At 41.5% G+C, this 22,074-nt stretch overlaps 1 protein-coding gene across 4 annotated transcripts in view; it reads left to right on the forward strand.

Moving 5' to 3' along the window:
• Nucleotides 1-22,074, forward strand: part of MAMDC2 (MAM domain containing 2) — a 68,826-nt gene that overhangs the window by 41,259 nt on the left and 5,493 nt on the right. For 3 of the 4 annotated variants that reach the window (XM_083817742.1, XM_083817740.1, XM_083817741.1), the window contains exons 7-11: nt 1,616-1,709; nt 3,270-3,416; nt 4,301-4,566; nt 19,165-19,258; nt 20,803-20,955. In XM_083817742.1, the coding sequence (XP_083673868.1) occupies nt 1,616-1,709; nt 3,270-3,416; nt 4,301-4,566; nt 19,165-19,258; nt 20,803-20,955 (754 nt within the window). The remainder of the gene's footprint in view (nt 1-1,615; nt 1,710-3,269; nt 3,417-4,300; nt 4,567-19,164; nt 19,259-20,802; nt 20,956-22,074) is intronic. The other variant, XR_014576761.1, reaches the window with a different exon arrangement.

Here is a 22,074-nt window from a genome sequence, read left to right on the forward strand (position 1 = left end):
TGATCACTTAGACCTTGGAGTTAGTGTGGTTGGTTTTATGAAAACATTACCTCACTTCTTACTGGCCACCTGGAATGCTGGAAGTTATTTTATAGGAATATACAGCAAACCATGGGATGTCATACTACTAAATGAATTAATGCTCAGGTTATCCCTGCCTTCAGGAGAGTTCACAACTCCAATCCTTTCAGTTAGCAATGAATATCCTTAGAATAACAAGAGGGAGATGGGGATAACCAATTTACATGAAGAAAGTAAGAGTTCTCAGCCTTCAAAAAACATGACTAAAGTAGAATACGGTAGAAGTTTATAAAAATCATGACACAGAAAAGTTTGACTGTTCACTGCTTCTCATAATTTAGATTGTTGTTCCAAAAATAAACTAAAGGGGGGATTTTTTTCATACATAGCACGTCTAAATTGTAGAAATCAATTCCACAACACACTGTAGATACCATTACTGTGCTGATTCAAAAGCTGATTAGACAAATACATGGAAGAAAAGAAACCATTGGGAATGAGGTGTGACAGAAGAAGTGGATGCTTGTCATCGTATACAGTTCTTTCTGTAGGTGACCTCTGCTGAAAACAAGATACTGGGAAAACTATGTGTTTATTCTGCTCCAGGAATTTTTATGTAATCCATCATTCTCATTATTTTAGATATAATTTTACAGAAATAAGATTAAACTTTGCATATATTTTTTTCAGTTGCTTCATGAGGATCCTTCTCTTTTTTCATCCGGCTTAAGGAAATGTTTCAGGTTTCTTACACAGCTCTTCTAGTTTGGCTCCCATCTGTAGGCAACACATCACAGACATTGCTATCAGTGGAGAGAATCTCAATCTGGAAGCATTTGTCCTTATATCCTTGTTTTGTCCCTGGGGTTGTCTTGTGATTCAGGCCTTTTCTCAAAGTTTTCCTGTATCTCAGTGCTTTGATACTTCAGATAAATTTTAGCACACTTCCTCAAGAGTTATGGACTGTCCTCCACTTACTAGAGGAAACAATTTCCCTTGGGAGTGCCAAAGTACACACACTGTTTGATTTTCTTGTAAACAAAATACAAAGATAGCTTTTCTGGTTCTTAACTGAATTTTTAAAAGGAAAACTTCCTTGCCAGCTGATTCCAAGGCATAGGTTTCAGTGTCTGAGGATGTTTAGTGAAAAGTTAATGTGACAACAACAATTCATGCAGGACAATCCATGCAGTTTTGTTCTAGCTCTTGATTAAGATAGATGCTAGATACAGTCATAATGAGGCAGCATTGGAGTTATGGTCAATAAAAGGTGATAACCCTGAATACTAGCTTGGAATACTATCCACAGAGTAGCCTGACTTCATCTTTAAAATGTTTCATAAAGCAGCAGAAAAGCTCTGTTCTCCTTGATTTTTCCTTGACCTTAAATGGACAAAGATCTGGTGCAAGGGCCAGACCCGGATTTATATAATGAGTAAGTGATATAATTCAATTTGTCCCAACACCTGTAGTTCTATCTGAGGTGCATGAAGTCTGTCTGGGAGATCTGGTCAGAATTCTGTAATATGACAGTGTGCAACAAAATCATTGTTGTGTAGATGGTAAATGAATAACAAATATTTATTATTTCCAGGTAGTATTTGAAGTTGCTTTCAATAGTGCCAAGGGAGGTTATGTTGCCCTTGATGACATTGCCTTCTCTCCGTCTTACTGCAGCAATCAGACAGGTATGAGTTCTTATTGCTATCTACCATCCTTATTTTCTCCCTTCGCTCTGTCCCTTTGACGTGCCTGTGTCAGTACTTGCAATATTTTGTAGTGATGTGAAGATGCTGCCTCCTTAGCTGAGCAATGCCATTGGGCTTTTCTTCCTCCTAGTGACAAAACAGCAGTGTAAGGCAGATAAAGACTAAGGCCATTCACTTGATCAGTTGATCTAGAAACCAATCCCTAACGCTTCCTTTCCAGTTACCTTGCCTCAGGTATATGCAACCACTTTGCTGGACTGAATGCTGAATTTGCATCTCCCCAGTGCTAAAACAAGTTACCACATGCAGACCTGCCTCAGAAAGAGAGAGGGGTTTCCCAAGATACGAGGAAGCAAATGTCCTGGGCTTTCCATGTTTGCCAGCGCAGGGAATATCTTCCACCATGCCACATGTTCTGAGGTGTTCTTCAGAACCAAAACAGGAGCCTTGCCTTCCTGTCTCCACTGTTCTGGGTGGTATCATTTGTCTCAGATACAGTCACATCTTTCAGATTTTATTAGGTTCTGACAGCAGCAGAAATCAGCTAGGTCCACATGACCTCTGCTGAAGAGGCATGTGGCACCAAGGACTTTGTCATCTGTGAATGCAGCCTCTTAATTCACTGTGTACTGGTTGCTTGCCTTCTACTGCTAGTGCTAAGCTATAGTCAAAAGTAGATTAGTGGTTTCCCACTGAGCCCATCCATTCTTTTTGGCCACAAGTTTGAATTTTTGGCTAGTGTTTTAAAGTGTCTGAGTGAGAAGAGATTTTTTTTCCCTTTTTTATCTGCTTTAAGTCTCTGCTAGCTTTACCTGCACTGCATGTTATGTTATGCCATTTATATATTATATTTTTATATTATATATGTTATAAATCCACTACACTTCACTTAGTAAATATAGTTGTTTCATTAACTCCTCAATGCTTGTTCTATTTTTGCTTTGTTTTGCAACAAAAATACTGATTTAAGTTTGCAGCATGCCATGGATAGGAACTGTGTGCTTATCTGTGTTTCCCATTGTAAGCTTCAAGAGGGATTACATGGAGTGAGCTATGTGATATTTTGTAGTATTTTCTGCCTCAATTCTGATTTTTGACAAATGAATGCCAATCATTTGCTTGTTATTTTGTTGAAATACATTTAACTGCTGGTTACTCATCAGACTTATTTCCCATTTCCATCTGAAATTATTTTGAGTAGAGAGGTTTTTAACAAGCAAGAGATCTTCATTTTTCTTGTATTCAAACACAGAGGTGTATATTACAGCGGTAAGTTATTTCCTTTTTTTTTTTTAAAAAAAAGAAGTTTTGGTCAATGAAGTTGTTGATGCTAATAATAATAACATCCACTTGTGATAGAAAATTGATAGCTTGATGTTAGTGTGACTTTGCATCGTGTATGTGTAACATCTTTATATGTTCTTGTCTTCTGTAATGCAAAGAAAGATGAAACAGTATACTTTGACATACTTGTGCTTCAAATGCCTGTGCTTGCTATACTGCAATTTTCCTAACAGAACATATGCATTTATCTTTTAGGAATTTCCTTCAATCCTGCAGAGGCAAGCTGCAATTTTGAGGAAGATCTGTGTAATTTTTACCAGGATCACAAGGATGGCCCAGGATGGAGCAGAGTGAAAGTGAAGCGCAATGTGTATAGAGTAGGAGATCACACTACTGGGTTTGGTAAATCAAAACTTTTCCCTAGAAGAATCAAACTGCATAAAGCTTAACCTGTTGCATAAATTTTCACTCAGTTAGATAACATCATTGGCACACTGGTTAGACTGCCTCGCTGTAAATCCCTGCTGTGAAAGATCAGTGCAGGCTGCTGAGCCCTAGCTGGGACTCAGACTGTGCGTGGCCCTGCGTGTGCAGGGGCAATGTCATGTTGAATGGCCACACAGGGACATAAATCAGAGTACTGTCACCAGGCTGCACTGATCTGCAGTCACTAACGACATGACTCCACAAAAACATGCAAGCAAATATGATAGTAGCTCAATGAATTGCTTTTCATATAGAGGAGAGATGGGGATCTTAGCTCTTCCAGGCATAGGGCAGTTGGCATTTTTAAGGAAAAATGTCAAATTTTGCGTAGTGAAACCACATAGTGAAAGGCCTGCTAATAAGCTCTGAAAATGTCTTTTGCACTGATGTAGTGCTTCTCACACATCCCCTTATGTAGAATATTTGTGGTTATTACTTGTGTGTGCTAAAGCTTCATCTCTTTCATACTCATTGCGGGGAATAATGTGCTTGGTGCCCCATTCCTCATTCTGTGTTCTCAGAACAGTACCTTTGAAATAGTGAGGGTTCCAGCAGGCCAGAGAATATTTCCATGTGTATTTGAAGAGTACTTATTTCTAGTAACTTAGCTGTGTGCCAGTTTAGTTTGAAATAGCAGGGATGTTTTTAGAAAAAATCTTATTTCCTTTCAATACCTGTTTCCTGCCAGTAGAATTTGCTTTTACATCCGAAGTCTGCTGCAGTAATGGAAGCTGCTTTAATAGCAAATAAGCTGTGCTAATTGTCTATTGGAAATACTCAATAATTGCAATGTCTTGCAGGTTATTACTTGCTGGCAAACACCAAGTTTACATCACAGCCTGGGTACATTGGACGACTGTACGGCCCAACCCTGCCAGGAAACCTGCAGTTTTGCCTACGTTTTTATTATGCCTTGTATGGTTTTTTCAAAATGAGCGGCACCCTCACTGTTTATATTTTTGAGGAGAATCACGTGGTTCAAGAGAAAATCTGGTCTGTGTTGGACTCTCCAAAGGGAGTTTGGACTCAAGCTGAAATCTCCTTCAAAAAGCCTATGCCTTGCAAGGTAAGAGCCAGCTCTTCACATCTGCAGAGTTATAGATGGAGGTTTTCCTTGCCTTTTCCTTTCAGGGAGCTCTCTTATCCCGTGACTAATCCTGAGTGAGCCATACCTGCAAAGTGAAATAAAGGTCCCTGGGCAGTAGAGTGGGGAGGAGCCTTCTTTGCACTCTAGCTCTCAAGTGAGCCCCAGTAAAGGGGCTTTGCATGGGGCACAGGATGGTGCCCTGAAGCACAGCCACAGTATTCACAGAGAGTTCACTGGAGGACATGGAACGACAGCTCGTTGTATGTTGGTTTCTCAGTGCTCTATATGTTTATATATTTCTGTTTGTTTATTTCCTGTGTGATTCCAATTACCTTAGTGAATTACAGATTGTAATTATTTAAAAAACTCAGTGACAGTCAAAGTTCTGGTCAAAATGGGGCGTTGATCCTACTTTCCTAAAGCAAGCTAGTAGGTTAAAATATAAAACCAGAAGTCAGTGTAATTTAGAGCAATAAAGTATTTGCAGTGTCTGGTTGGAGAGGTCATTTTAATAGCTCACCACGTTAATAATGATATATTTCATATCAGCTCCTGAATAAGTCTTCAAACTCCTATTATTCCTCATCTCCACTCTTCTTACAAAGACTTGCTTTTCTCAGGTGACTTGCTCAAGTTTGCATAGGAGCTACTTCTGCAGTTATCCCGATTTCTGTAATGTTTTTTTACTATCTCTGAGTCATCAGAGGAGGACCAGATAGATCACTACCTGAGGACACTGAGATAAATCCAGCTTTTTTTTTTTTTTTTTTTACAGAATGTGATAATGCTATATTGCTTATGAATGAAAGCTTTTGTTAGCTGCTTGAAGCACAGGAAGTTCTAGCTGAATATGAGGGGGCACTTCTTTACTGTGAGAGTGACAGAGCACTGGCACAGGTTGCCCAGAGAGGTTGTGGAGTCTCCTTATCTGGAGATATTCAAAACCCACCTGGATGCCATCCTGTGCAATGTGCTCCAGGTGATCCTGCTCAGCAAGGGGGTTGGACTAGATGATCTTCAGAGGTCCCTTCCAACCTCAGCCATTCTGTGATTCTGTGATTAGTACCTCTTCAAATAAAAGTATTTCTAAATTATAGATAAGCATCTTAAGCATTTTTCCCCACAATAAAGTAATTTTTGAAATGACAGGAATTATTTAGTTTAACTCCTTGGGGGGAAAAAAAAAAAAAAAAGTTTTGTCTGGAAGTAAATGCACTGTAAAAAGAAAAGTTGCTAGAATGTGTTAAAAAGGAAATATACACAGAAAATTTCAGTCCTAATTGTTGGGTAGTTTTCTCTAGACATATGTTAAATAATAATAAAAAAATCTTATGTCTATATTTTTTACACATAAGACTTACATTAATTTCTAATGTCCTTTCAACTCGTATAGAAAGAAGCAATTTCTGAATTTTATTACTGCCAAGCAAGTGAGCAATAGAAAACTCTCTTATATCAACCCAAAATATTTGCAGAAAAATATATTTCTTTTTCTTAAAACATGAAAAGATACTGGTCAAAAAGGCAAGTTTATAATATACTTTTGCCATCTCCTGTTTCCATATATTTTTATTACTTCTAAAAAGGCTCAGTAGCTTGAGCAGTGTAACACAATGTATGAGTAGTGATGACAGCTCAACATGACTGCTTACAAATGGTTTTATAGCCGCAGAGGTGGCAGTTTTTTTTTTTTAGCATCTGACATTTGCATGGAAAATCTCTTCCAGTGTGGATTTATGAAGAACTATTTTTATGTTTTCCTAGAAATTAGTGTATCTAAAAAACTTGTAAAGAAGCTTGCCTAGGATGGAAAGCTTGTAAAACTTTTCTTGAAATTCAGCTTTCACGTCTGTAGCTACCAGTCTGCCTGTGGGCAGTAATAGATGGGGAGAGTGGTACAGGAGAGAAGTCAAGGGAATATAATTTCTGTTTCTGAGCCTAAAGGGGCTCTACGAACCCTGTGCTCTGCAGAAGGGGGGTTAAGTTGACCTCTGACAATTCTCAAAAACCTTCAGTGGTTTCATAGAATCACAGAATGGCTTGGGTAGGAAGGGACATTAAGTTCATCCAGTTCCAAGTCCCCTGCCATGGGCAGGGACAATGCCAACAAGATCATGTTGCTCAAAGCCCCAGCTTGGCTTTGAACACCTCCAGGGATGGGGCATCCACAGCTTCTGTGGGCAACCTGCTCCAGTGCCTCACGAACCTTTGAGTGAAAGTTTCCTCCTAACCTCTAATCTAAATCTCCCCTCTTTTAGTTTAAAACCATTCCCCCTTGTCCTATCGCTATCTGCCTGAGGAAAAAGTTGCCCTCCTCTTTTTTATAAGCCCCCTTTAAGTACTGAACAGCTTCAATGAGGTCTCCCTGGAGCCTTCTCTTCTCCAGGCTGAACATCCCCAGCTCTCTCAGCCTTTCTTCACAGGAGATGTGCTCCAGCCCTCTGATCATCTTTGTGGCCCTCCTCTGGACCCACTCTAACAGCCCCACGTCCTTCTTGCGCTGTGGGCCCCAGACCTGGACGCAGCACTCCAGGTGGGGCCTCACAAGGGCAGAGCAGAGGGGCACAATCCCCTCCCTCCCCTGCTGCCCACCCCTCTGCTGATGCAGCCCGGGACGCAGTTGGCCTGCTGGGCTGCAAGCACACACTGCTGGCTCATGTCGAGCTTTTCATCCAAAAGAACCCCCAGGTCCTTCTCTGCAGGGCTGCTCTCAGTGAGTTCTTCTCCCAGTCTGTGCTCATGTCTGGGATTGCCCTGACCCAGGTGCAGCACCTTGCACGTGGACTTGAGCTTCATTAGGTTCACGTGGGCCCACTTATCAAGCTTGTGCAGGTCCTTTTGGATGGCTTCCCTTCCTGCTGTTGTACTGACTGTACCACTTTAGGTCTTGCGGTGAGAAGGCCCTCTTTTCCATAGAAACAAGTTGCAAAATATCCTTGTTGAGTTTGCATTCTTTAAATATCACAAAAAGTGAGATTTATTAGGCTTTCGAAGACTACTGTGTTCAGCATTTCACAATTCAGACATCCCTTAGCCAAGTAACTATGTATTTGGGGGAGGAGTAAGCCTTAACATTGATTGAAACCTATTACCTTACAATTTTTTTTTTTTCCTGGCTTGGAAGATTAAATTAGATTTAGAATAGGGATTAAGTTGCAGCTTTAAATATGTAATAGAGGCCATTGGTACATAATCAATCATGAACAAGCTGTAATGTCTTGAACTTTGTATAATGGATTGACTGTTTTATGGTTTCCATGATGGTTGCATATGTATATTTATGATTAGTTTATTAAGTCTTCGTTAGACAATTAGTACATGGAAGACAATGGGCAATGTTCTGAAGCAGAGGCAAATATGCATGAAAAACTATATGCATGAAAAAGTACATGCATGAAATATACATAGGAAAACGTATCAGTATATTATTTTAAGTATGAGAAGATCACATGAAAAATACAAATTATGCCAAAGTTTGAGTGTGTGCTTTCTTGCCATAAGGTGAGGGTGAAAAACTGGTGTAGTTATGGGTTGTCTGCTTGTAATATTCACAAATATGCTTGAATTAAGTTGCACAGTGAGCCTGATTCTGTCTTTTCCTTGCAATCTCATGCCCATCTCTTCCACTTAAATACTTTAAAAAGTCATTTCATGCTTAATTATGTTGTTTCCTTTTTTTTTTTTTTTGAAAACTGGCAGAAGGAAGTGAAAGAGCATGGTGTGGCATTATGTAAGCATTCACTTAGATATCTGTAAAGATATCTGCCAAGGACCTAATGAAATAGCTGGCAAGGGATAGTCATTTGCCATCTTCAGTATAGGCAGCTGGTCAAAGTGCATCAGAGCACACTTGACTGACTGTAAGGAGTGGTGTGAGACAGCAGCTCAGGGATTACACTGCAGGTTCTGGAGGGAGAGATGGTGAATCCAAGGCCCTTATCTGCTCAGTGAAGCTCGATATCTCTTGTCCTGTCTCCTCTAACCTGTACTTGTGTCTCTTGGTGCCTCATGGGTGCATCTTTGTCTTTTCTGTCCTGCCCTGTAGGCAGCAACACCCCACTCATATTCCCCATCTTACTTCTGGCTCCTCAGCTCCAGTCAGTTCCTCAGATCCTGTCCATGTCCCACTCTCTTTCCCCTGCCTGTACAAGTTCTTACAAATTTTAGGTTTTCAAAAAGTAATGAATTGACAAAAAGCACAATTCTGGTACAAAGACCAAACCCAGAAACATTTCATTGTCCTACTCCAAAGTCTCGGAGTGACCAAGCTTTTCAAAGAATTTTTAAAATAGGGGCAAAATAATGCCTTTTTTCCTAGCCCTGTTCTTGGAAACGATGGAACTGTTTTGGAAGTTTTAAGCAAGCACCCAGAATGGAAAGTCTGAGCTAAAATCATTGCAACTTGGCAATGTTATAAACAAGTGAAAATACAGTCTTTTAATGGAGCGAGGTGTTCCTAAAATAAGGTGGAGCTACGGCATTTTCTCTGGGATGGTTGATGTAACTATCACATTGTTTTCTGAGGTGCATCAAATTGGGATATAAATGATAAGAAGCTGTAGGCATGCACAGTAGTTTGGCTGATTAAGTTCTTGGTTACTGGTGACTTGTAGGTTGGCTCAGTGTCTGTGGAAAGAGCAAACAGTCTCCTGGCTGCTCCTTAATGGCCCGCTAGGTCAGCAAGGCAGACGTTATGTTCCTTTGGCTGGAGAGTCCTGGAGGTCATAAAGATTTTGCAGCCAGAAGACAATTTTTCTAAAATACTTGAATGTGTATGTCTTTCATCTTTCTTCTCACTATGAATATTACACTCAAAGCTTTGAAAACAATACTTTAAAATCCATCTGATAAGTTTTAATTTCGATAATGTATTTTTTTTTTGTGTGTGTCAGGCCAGTAAAAAGTCTCAGACTTTCACCCTTTGGTTCGTGTAATGGTTTTTGCAAGTTCTTTTGGAATTAGCTAACTTCAGTCTGGCACAGAGTGTTGGCTTGAGTTCTTTGAGCAGGAAATTTGAAGCTGGCCAACAGGCTTTTATATTACACTTTCAAAATACCACTTTGAAAAGGTTAGGTGGGTATGATCCAACTGAGTAAGTCATAAATGTTTATATTTATATATACTTTTATATAATAATACATATATACATATATTTGCATATTTATATATGTAAATACTGCAAATATATATTTTATATGAAGCTAGTGAGAAGGCAGGAAATTTAAATTCCAATTTTTCCCTCTGCATTTGAGACACTCTGTTTAAGTGAGTGTATGTACCTATAGTCCTACACGTAAAAAGTATGTTTATACTCTCTATATCCAGCAAATAAATGTGAGACAGATAATACAAAATAAGATTGTCCTATCATTTATTAAAATAAATGAAACCCTCCTTGTCTTATTGTATAAGTATCTTTAAGGACAGTGTAAAAATCTGACTCTGAAATATGTAGATTCTTTCCATCTCACTGAATGAACTGAATCTGATCTACCAGGCTAATACACGGCAGGGAAAGGTCAGTGCTAACTGAAAGACCAATTTGCTTATGCCATGTGTAACTTGGAGATGCTCACATGCACCATGGAACATGAGTTTTCTTTTTAATATTGTGTGTGTGTGCTTGTGTGCATTTATGCGTGCATAAGCAACCATGGAAAGATTTTGCTTCTATGAAACTACGGAATAAATCTCTAATGCCTAGATTAAAATAAAGGTTTGAGTGCCGTTTGGTCTGCTCACATCAGTTCTGTTTATTTCTGCTGGATTGATTCAACATTCTGATCCCCTGATTTTATAAAGCAAAAATCTCATGTTGTTTTTCCTCCGTTCATACAGATTTGTATGATGCTATCCACCACTGTAGTGTCTGAATACCACCCAAAGAGTTAAGATAGAAATCCTCAAGAGGGTAGCTGGCATCATAACCCATCTACCCTACTTTCCTCAGAGCAGTTGTGGCAGCACTTCCTCGGCTTTTATTCTTTCAGTCTATTTTTCTTCCTCTTTAGTGTGCTTTTCTTTAATGTCTTTTTTTTTTTTCTCATCCTCTTTCTATGAGTTCATCTGTTTGTTTTCAGCCCTTTGCCATAACTAATTTTAGTTACAGTTGTGAGAAAGTGAAATAGACTGAGTGTTGCACTTCAATATTTATTTAAAAAAACAAAAACAAAAACAAAAAACAAAAGGAAGGACTTTTTCAGGAACAACTAGACAATGAAGTCCCTTACCACAGGATGCCGTGGAGGCTAGTAGTATACCTGCATTTCAGAAGGGATTGGGCAAATTCATGGAAAATAGACATTGCAGTGACCAGTAAACAGGGTGGTATCGGTGTGACCTCCAGTTCAGCAAATTCTTCAGATCTCCAGGAGCTGAGCATGTTACAGTAGGAGACAAATTCCTTTATTCACAGATTCACAGATTTCTCTAGGTTGGAAGAGACCTCAAGATCATCGAGTCCAACCTCCGACCTAACACTAAGTACTCCACTAAACCATATCCCTAAGCTCTACATCTAAACGTCTTTTAAAGACCTCCAGGGATGGTGACTCCACCACCTCCCTGGGCAGCCCGTTCCAATGCTTAATAACCCTTTCGGTAAAGAAGTACTTCCTAACATCCAACCTAAAACTCCCCTGTCGCAACTTTAGCCCATTCCCCCTCGTCCTGTCACTAGGCACGTGGGAGAATAGACCAACCCCCACCTCTCTACAGCCTCCTTTCAGGTAACTGTAGAGAGCGATGAGGTCGCCCCTGAGCCTCCTCTTCTCCAGGCTGAACAAGCCCAGCTCCCTCAGCCGCTCCTCGTAAGACTTGTTCTCCAGACCCCTCACCAGCTTGGTCGCCCTTCTCTGGACTCGCTCGAGCACGTCCATGTCCTTCCTGTAGCGAGGGGCCCAAAACTGAACACAGTACTCGAGGTGCGGCCTCACCAGAGCCGAGTACAGGGGCACAATCACTTCCCTCGACCTGCTGGCCACACTGCTTCTTATGCAGGCCAGGATGCCGTTGGCCTTCTTGGCCACCTGGGCACACTGCTGGCTCATATTCAGCCGACTATCCACCAATACTCCCAGGTCCTTCTCGGCCAGGCAGCTTTCCAGCCACTCATCTCCCAGCCTGTAGCTCTGCTTGGGGTTGTTGCAGCCCAGGTGCAGGACCCGGCACTTGGCCTTGTTGAACTTCATGCAGTTGACCTCAGCCCATCGCTCCAGCCTATCCAGATCCTCCTGCAGAGCCTTCCTGCCCTCGAGCAGATCGACACACGCACTTAGCTTGGTGTCATCTGCAAACTTACTGAGGGTGCACTGGACGCCCTCATCCAGATCATCAATAAAGATATTAAAGAGGACCGGGCCCAGTACCGAGCCCTGGGGGACTCCACTAGTGACCGGCCTCCAACCAGATTTGACTCCATTCACCACAACTCTCTGGGCCCGGCCATCCAGCCAGTTTCTAACCCAGCGAAGCGTACGCCAGTCCAAGCCCCGAGCAGCCAGTTTCTTGAGGAGAATGTTGTGGGGAACGGTGTCAAAAGCCTTACTGAGGTCAAGGTAGACCACGTCCACAGCCTTTCCCTCATCCACCAAGCGCGTCACTTGGTCATAGAAGGAGATCAGGTTCGTCAAGCAGGACCTGCCTTTCATAAACCCATGCTGACTGGGCCTGATCGCCTGCTTGCCCTGCAAGTGCCGCGTGATGACCCTCAAGATAATCTGCTCCATGAGCTTCCCCGGCACTGAGGTCAAACTGACAGGCCTATAGTTCCCCGGGTCTGCCCTCCGGCCTTTCTTATAGATGGGCGTCACATTGGCTAGCCGCCAGTCAACCGGGACCTCCCCCGATAGCCAGGACTGCCGATAAATGATGGAAAGCGGCTCAGCCAGCTCCTCCGCCAGTTCTCTCAGTACCCTTGGGTGGATCCCATCCGGCCCCATCGACTTGCGCACATCCAAGCTCCGTAGCAGGTCGCCAACCATTTCCTCATGGATAGCGAAGGCCACATCCAGCTCCCCATCCCCTTCCACCAGCTCAGGGCACTGGGTGTCCGGAGAACAACCGGTATTGCCGCTAAAGACTGAGGCAAAGGCGGCATTAAGCACCTCAGCCTTTTCCTCATCATTAGTAACTAGGTTTCCCCTCGCATCCAGTAAAGGATGGAGATTCTCCCTAGTCCTCCGTTTCGCGTTGATGTATTTGTAAAAGGATTTTTTGTTGTCTTTAACGGCAGTAGCCAGATTGAGCTCCAGATGAGCTTTGGCCTTTCTAATTTTCTCCCTGCACAGCCTCGCTACATCCTTGTAGTCCTCCTCAGTGGCCCGCCCTTTTTTCCAAAGATTATAAACCCTCTTTTTTCTGCTAAGCTCCAGCCGCAACTCTCTGTTGAGCCAGGCCGGTCTTCTTCCACGCCGGCTCATCTTTGGGCACGTGGGGACGGACCGCTCCTGTGCCATCACGATTTCCTTCTTGAGGAGCGCCCAGCCTTCCTGGACTCCTCTGCCCTTCAGAACCGCCTCCCAAGGGACTCGGCCAACCAGCGTCCTGAGCAGCTCAAAGTCAGCCCTCTGGAAGTCCAAGACAGCAGTTTTACTGGTCCCCTTCCTGGCCTCGCCAAGAATAGAGAACTCTACCATTTCGTGGTCACTCTGCCCCAGACAGCTTCCGACCACCACATCTCCCACCAGTCCTTCTCTGTTTGTGAAGAGGAGGTCTAGCGGGGCACCACCCCTGGTAGGTTCACTGACCAGCTGCGTCAGGAAGCTATCTCCCACGCTCTCCAGAAACCTCCTAGACTGCTTTCTCTGTGCCGTGTTGTGTTTCCAGGATATGTCCGGGAAGTTGAAGTCCCCCACGAGGACAAGCGCCGACGATTTTGCAACTTCTGTCAGTTGCCTATAAAACTCCTCATCCGTCTCCTCATCCTGGTTCGGCGGTCTATAACAGACCCCCACCAGGATGCTAGCCTTGCCGGCCTTCCCGCGGATCCTAACCCACAGGGATTCAACCTTATCATTCCCAGCCTGGAGTTCCACAACATCAAAAGATTCTCTAATGTAGAGAGCCACGCCACCACCCCTTCTGTGCTGCCTGTCCCTCCTGAAGAGCCGATAGCCAGGCATTGCAGCACTCCAGTCGTGGGAGCGGTCCCACCACGTCTCCGTGATGGCAACCAAGTCGTAGCCTGCCTGCTGCACAGTGGCTTCCAGCTCCTCCTGTTTGTTACCCATGCTGCGTGCATTAGTGTAGATGCACTTCAGCTGGGCCATCGCCTTCTTCCCCGGCCTAGCCATTGTTTCCCCCGGCACAGCTCCGACAAGCCTTGTTTGAGCCCCGTCCCCCTTCTTACCTAGTTTAAAGCTCTCTCTATGAGCCCCGCCAGCTCCTGGCCTAGGATCCATTTTCCCCTTGGAGATAGAGACCCATCTGGGGCCATCAGGCCGGGTGCCGAGTAAAGCTCCCCATGGTGAAAAAACCCAAAATTTCTATGCTGGCACCAGCCTCTGAGCCACCTATTAACCACATGAGCTTTCCATGTCCTCTCCGTGCCTCTCCCTTCCCCCGTAGGGATGGACGAAAACACCACCTGCACTCCCGCTCCCTCCACCAATCGTCCCAGCCCCCTATAGTCCTGTTTGATGGCCCTGAGGCTTCTCTTTTCAACATCATCGCTGCCAGCCTGGACTATCAAAAGCGGGTAATAGTCAGAGGGGCGAACCAGGTTTGGAAGCTTCCTGGTAACGTCTCTGACCCTGGCCCCAGGGAGGCAGCAGACTTCCCTATGTGTGGGGTCAGGCCGACAAATAGGGCCCTCCGTTCCCCTGAGGAGGGAGCCGCCCACAACAATCACCCTTCTTTCTTTCTTGGTGGAGGCAGTCCTGAGGCGTGGAGTCAACTTCCTCACCTCAGGCATCCTCCCGGGTAGGCTTCCTACCTCATCCTCACCCACCGGTCTCTCCAGCTCCAGGGCCTCAAACCTATTGTTCAAGGGCACCTGGGAAGGCGGCGCCGGAAGGGGAGGGCATCTCCTTTATGGTTGATTTGTTTCTTCTACTGTTTTCCCTAAACATCCATTATCACCCCACTCTCCACCATCCTAGGGCTTGGTATGAGTGTTCTTGGACCTTCTCACTTTTTCCTCTAAATGCTCAATGAAACGAGTAGTCTTTTAAAGCCTGTATTAATTAAATTAATTAATTCTGAGATTTCTCTTTACTACTGATAAAAGTGTGTCTCCCACTTGTCCACAAAAGTCACTGGTAAATGACTAATGTTGTCTTGAATACCATAAAAACCTGTATCACCATGGCCAAGTCAACAGTATGGAAGGATACAGTTTTCCAGCTAGGTACCAGGTGAAGGAGGGCTGACGTCCTGGTCCTCAACTGTTCCTCTGAAAATCTCTTACTTGTGTCAAATAAAGGTTGATTATTTTGTTTGAATTAGCTGCATTTTATATATTGACCCTTCTCTGTCCTACCTTCTCTGACGTCTAAAACAAAAAACGTCTTAAAGAACAGTCACTGGAAATAACAATATTAGGGTCTGTAAACTGTAGCATTAATACTTGCAAAATGTGTACCTTGCTGTCTGTGGTGTTTGATATACAGTTATGGAAATTATATATTGTAAACAACTGTAAAACTTACTCAGAATGCATTAGAAAGTTTTTCCTAAGTGGCCTGCAACTTCACAGTAGCTAAGCAAGGGAATATGTTGCATTAAATATTACACAATTAAATTTGGTACTTAATTGATATTCTTTTTTTTTTTTCTCTACTTTTGTTCTGGGTACTTAATATTGTGATATTACTGTGACACACCACCTGAAGACTATTCAGCCTAAAAGCAAGAACCTTTGCCTCTAACAAAAAGAGCCAAGGAACCAATTTCATTGAAATAGAGCTATAATAGAACATTACTGGAAATCTAGGAAGGATCTGGAGGACAGTGCATGATATCAGTGTCCTATATACATCACTATGCAGGCAGTATTCTCTACTAGACAGTGCAATCCATTGAATATAGATGTAGCAATAACTACAATAAATATTGAAGCCTGTGGCCTCATCTTGTTCTCTTAGTATGTTTCTCTTTCATTGTTTGTTTCTGCAACCCGTTTGGCCTTGGACAGGAAGGGTTTTCAAAAATATTTGTCTTAAATATGCGTCTAACTGCCAGAATGAGTTTTGAGTCGAGGCAGATATACAGTACATAGATTAAACATAGTAATATTCAGTGAGATAAAGTCAGGTAAATTAATTTGCTGCAGAGGCATAGCCTGCTGTTGAGACACCAGATTTGGCTGTTGTCCCCTTTTTTTTTAAAAAAATTATTATTATTTTTAGCTGCTCCTGCTCTTTAATTGAGCAACAGCTATACTTTCTGGGATAAACAAGCAGGAAAGAAAATGTACTGGACCCTTAGGGATCTAGGGACATCTTCTTTTCTCCTGTTTTCTGTTTTCAATCCACTACCCTCAAGCTGCTATTTACAAACTTCCCTATTCCTCTCTCTGTACTTCTCATGTCCTACTCCTCTCTCCTTCAAAAGCAGATACACACTGATACACACTTCATATGCATACATTCAGCTCACATCAACTCGTAAAGGTGCAGAGAGGTAAGGATGAGAAGTCCGTTCTACGTGACTCAATGTCTGAGGCACAACCCAATAGCAGGTTATAGGAGAAGTGAAATCTACCAGTTCTCATTTGGTGTTACTCATTGCTGATATATATAATCTAGGATAAATGATAAGACCTGCTCACTGTTATCTTTGAGGCTGCAGGCCAGGAACATTGATTAAGCACTGGAAAATAAACAAATCATCCTCCAGAAATCAGAGCAATGATATGGAAGGAAACTAATGCTCTGGCTATGTCTGTTTATTGAAAAAGAGACATGAGAGAAAAATACGTTTTATTTTTCAGTATTCAGGCAGTTTCAGTAGAACTGCCTGCATTTCACGATCTTTTTAATTTAGCCTGCAAGATAGCATGCTAGTCCAGAAAGATTTGTTACCTAGTTTGAAACAATTAGCATATTGTTCATTTGTCATGGTTTTTGAAAAAAAGTGTGAGCTGAGCACAAAGATCCCGCTGTTTTCTTCTCCAAGGCATGAGATAACTTCATAAAAATTTCTTTTGGAACAATTGACCTAGGAAATATTTTCATTCAAAACAAGAGCAAATGTAAAGCACCATGAGACACTAGGGCTGTCGAGAATGTAGAAAGGATTGAGTTCTGACATAGGGTGAAAAATACTGTCTGAGTGCAATCCAAATTGATGTAATTTTGGTAAGTAAAGTTCAAATACCCCAAAATAGTCATATATAAGACAAAAAATGGGACATTTAGGACAAAAGAAGAGTGAATAGATGACCTGTGAAGAAAAATATCTTCTACCCCATTGCTTAAAGTAAATCAAGAACATAACAAAATAAGCCAAGAGGAAAATGAACAATTACAGTATATAATGCTATAGCTCATATTGGAAATTCTGCATACTGGAGCACCCCCCCACACCTCCCCCACCCCGTGCAATTATAAAGTCTGCTCATGACGATATGTCACCCAGTACCACAAAAAGCAAGCAGAGAATCAGTAATGCTAAAGCTGCAGATGACAAAACTGAACGAGTTTACAAGTGTCACAGAAACCGGTCGATCCTTTGCAGAAAGGAAACTTGTTCAATGGCCTTTGTCCGACCATCTTACATTGTTGTGATGCTTTTAAAATGTAGTGCTTTCTGCAGGATCCAATGGGTAATTGCATACCTTGTATGGAACAAATTATTGCAATTTAAGAATAAAGAACTTGATCTTGGTCCCAGTGATGTCAATCGGAAAACATTGCTTAGAACATGATACCACAGTGCGGAAATGTTGTTTCACAAACGAGAACTGACCTCACCCTTTCATGTGTGGTTTTCTGAATATTCTTGGTTTTAGAACTATAATGTCTTTAGTTTATTACAAATGTTCACCAGAATGCATTTATTAAAAATACAGGGAATGACGTCCACTCAACGTCAGTATTTATTGTATTCTTTATTCCAAGAAATGCTACCACTTTTTAAAAAAATTGCATCTGTTTCTTGAGAATGGCCATACAAATTAGGAAACAATTTTTGCCCTGGTAAACCTTAAGACTGAGATAGCAGCTCTACAGAAAAACATCTAAGACCACTCTTAGGCTACTATACACTGAGCACCTGTGCGTGCTATGAAGAGGCAACTGACAAGTCTGTACCTCTAACATTTTGCAAGATTGATAATCCCTGTTACCAGGATTGGTATGTAAAATAGTTTGGAATGAATGGTATGGATGATTGGAATGTAAAATGGTTTTGAAAATTGCTCCATGCTGGGCAGCATAACCCACACATTCTTAAAAGGCTGTTTTATAAGCAGATAGATAAATAAATACAACTAAGCAAAACAATCTAGAAAATTACTGTATAATGACTACATTGAAGATGTTCCTGTCACTGGTAATAGAGGATATAACAGATAGTGCATTAAGTACTCTTAAAAATCTTTTTCTATCAGCATGAAACTCTCAATCAGCATTCAACCTCAAATATGTAACCAAGGTGTTTACAGTTGTTCCAGAATATTAAATTTTAGAAGTGATATTTACCTGTCACTAGTCACTAGCTCAGACCTCATCACAAAAGAATTGTTTTCAAAAGCTCCACACAAATCATGGTCATAACCTGAATGGACAGACAGTTGTTTGCAGTAGTTAACGCATAGAAAACTGTCAGCAGTATATTTTCACAAAATAAAGCTTATTGTGTCTTGTGTAATTCAAACAGCTCTGTGTCAACCTTGGGACAGCAGCTGGGAATCTTACGGTTTCAGTGGTTTCTTTGTATTTTATTTTGCCATCCTGAGAGTGACTTGGATTTTCCATGGCAGAATTAATGTGTAGTCAAATAAAACACCTTGGGCTCTGTTCTTAATGTTCTTAAAAGCCAGATAAACACTGTGAATGATGCCTAGCATTTTCAGTCTCCTGCCTTATGACATCATGGCCTTGCATCATTTCTGAAGAAGCCCATTTTATGCAGTAGTTTCATCTTTCCCTTGTTCTTTGCTTGCACTTTGCCTGGGCCATTCCTGTTGGCCATCACACTGCACTACTCTTTGAAATTTATTTTTTCATAGATAAAACTTCCTGGTTGTACGGATGGGTTGGCTGAGGACACTTAACTCTTAGTGTTGTTTTGTTGGTGAAGTAAAAAAACAAAAACAAAAAACAACTTTAGTGAGTTATTCTTTGACATGCACTAAAAAATACACTTTCCTAGTAAAATGGCAGCTACATACAGAGATACATCATTTGCCTATAAAAATGAGAAAACACTTTCTATTTAATGAAAACATCTAAAACCCACTGGATTTAAATGTCAGTCATTGGCAGTATTAGTATGTGCCAAATCAAAGTTAATTCATCATTTCTATACTGTAGATGTTAAATCAGTAGCGTAGTTGGAAAAATCTAAAATTTCAGGCTCGTAGCATTGCCAGCTTTTGTTGGAGATATATGAAACTTCCTTCATATATTGCAGGTTGTCTTTGTGAGTTGGTGCAAAAGCTTCTGGGACTGTGGACTTGTGGCACTGGATGATATAACTCTGAGCCTGGGAAGCTGCCAGTCTGCTGGTAAGACCATGTGTATTTGTTGTTCAACAGCTGCTACCCCCCGTTCCCCTTTTAATAAGGGCACATCTTATACCTTCATTTTCCAAACCTTTCCAGCAGCTGACTTCGTTCCACTGTGGTGTATTTTCTTTTTCCAATATGTATTGCATTAATCCTATTTTTGGAGTATCATACATAGAGTGAGGACCAGGTTTTGTTCTCAGGGGTACTGGCTAACTCCTAATTAACTTCACTGACTTCAGTACGGTTGTGTATCAGGGCTCATTACTTGTGGGGCACACCCATTTATAAAAGAACTGGGGATAGACTCAAAAGCAACATTTTCAAAACACAGCATTGTTCTTTTTGTCCAGAAGTACAGTTGTGTGAGGCCAAGATACAGTCCCTTATCTGAGCTGCAGCTCTGAAATGTACACAGATAAGACAAGCCTAACTCTCCCTCCCATAGTGGGAGGAATTCAGTGTTTCTGAGACTTTACACTCTGACATGCACAGGCTAACCTCTCTGAACTCACCCAAACTCTCTCTTCTGGGGCTTTTTGAGGTTTGACAGTGCAATGATTGTATCTTAATTTGGAAGCCATTCTCATAAGACAGGCATGATCTATAATCCCATTATTTTTTGGAACAAAACCATGCCTTTGAAATGGTGATGAGGCAGATTTACCATGCCATTTATATTGCCATGTAATAATAAGTATTTTATGACTTCTTCAGGCTGGATTTCATGCATTCAGGCAGCTAGCCATTACTGAACAGAGAGAGACAAGTCACACATATAAAGCAAATTGCCATTTTTCTAAAGTATTTCCAAAAGTTGCTGATTTTGCCTCTCTGTAGTTCTTAAGGGGTTTGTAAATGAATGAAGGGTGAAGAACTGGTATTTGAATGTATAGTCATACTAGGACTATGACTTGACTTTGGTCATATAATCATACAGTGACTATTGTCACTGATGGCAGCAGAAAATCAGCTCCTGAGTGAGAGATGCTCAAAGGCTTCCTCCTTTTTAAAAGGTGAACACATTTCTATGGTGTCTACTCCTGTCGTAAAAACTCAAATTGTAGCAGTCTGTTGTATGTGATAGTGGAATCAGATGCCAAGGCAACACAGGAGAGCTAAATGTGGTATTTCATTTCAGATCATGAAGACACCAATATTTGACAAGATCTATTAATATGCATGTTGCACGTGCTGGAGCTCATTAAACTTCCTTGGGTGCTACAGTAGTGAAGAATACAAGGCTGGTAGAGCCCTTTGCGGAGTCAGAACTACAATAAACTATACGAGATGTTTTAAAGAATGTTAGTAGATGTTAGTGAGCTAGACTAAGGCACAGATTTTCTCAACGTTGTGAAGAAAATGAAATGAAATCATGTACTTCAGTTTTAAGCTAAATTTTACAGGCTTGTGACAGCCATAAGTGTTGCTAGGTAGATATAAATGATCTCAGCAGGTGAACATATGCAATGTATTGTTTGTGTAATCTCTCTATACATCTGTCTAATATATTTACAGTTTTAAACAATGACATCTCATTATAGATCTATTGCCACCCTCTCCTGGAAAGTGTACTTTTGAAAAAGATGAGTGTATGTTTACCCAGAAGAAGAGAGGTCGTGGAAGTTGGCACAGGAGAAGGGGCCCAACTCCCACCTCTTACACTGGACCAAAAGGAGACCACACTACCGGGGTAGGTGAGTTAATCTTCACATTGAACTTTCAGAACAGTTATTAAGAGTTAATCAAAATACTTTGACATGATAACCTAGAACACAGAAAAATTTTTTACCCTCCTGTTCAGAACAATTACTAATCAAATGAAGTAAGTAAGTTTCTTAGAGAACCACCAATAGTTTGAGAATGTGGTGTTTAATCAAAATTGTGTGCGGGCCAAGTGAAGAATCCAATCTTCACATCCCAGAGTAGCCCTTTCCCTTGGGAGAAAAAGGACAGGGTGACTCCCTGGGCCCTGCAGAAAAGCCCTCTCCCAAGCCCTTAGATTCTGCAAATATTCCCTAAAACAAAAATGCAAATGGGTGGGAGCTCAGTTCTTCCACATAAACAACTTCCTATTTGAACTTAGAACAAAACATGAATAATACAAAAGCAGTCCTGCAGACCTTTTACCTTGAAAATCTGTTCCATCACACCACTTGTGCCATTTTATTCCATGAAGGATGTAGGTGAGTGGGGCTCCCATTACCATGAATCGACTCACACAAAACTGCATCCAAATTGCACCCCCCCTGCAACTCTCCCAACCATAGTATCTACTGACTTTTGGAAATGATGAATTGCATTGCTGTGTTGGGCACTTGGGTTCCTACAGAAGACCTCCACATCAATTCCACTGACTCCGGTATAACAAATGAAACTGCCCTAAGGCTTGTGAACTTTAAATGCCTATATGGGTTTAAAAATATTTTTGGTGCCTTTAGATTTGCCCTCATTCACAAGGGACAGTATTCATTCAACAAGCCATTCAACAAAGTCATTTGCAGACAAGCTAGCTTACACATGGTAGCAATCCAATGCAGTCTGCTAAAATTTTTAGCTGGATCATTAAAGCAGTTGACCTGTTTAAAAGGCTCACCAAAAACTATTATTATTATTCACTATTATTGTATGTCAACTGTGATTGAGCATTGTGAATAAGCATTATCAAGCATAGTTATTCCAGCTGTGCATATGAAATCTTGCTCTGTGCAAGCTTAATTCAACATATTGTGGAAAAGGATTTTCTTTCTAGCTAAGGAAATACATGTTTTGCTCAGTTTCTGATCACTTTATCTAAAAGCATGGCTTTATGCACA

The sequence above is a fragment of the Anser anser genome (genome assembly GCF_964211835.1).
Source record: "Anser anser genome assembly, chromosome: Z".
Classification (NCBI taxonomy): Eukaryota; Metazoa; Chordata; class Aves; order Anseriformes; family Anatidae; genus Anser; species Anser anser.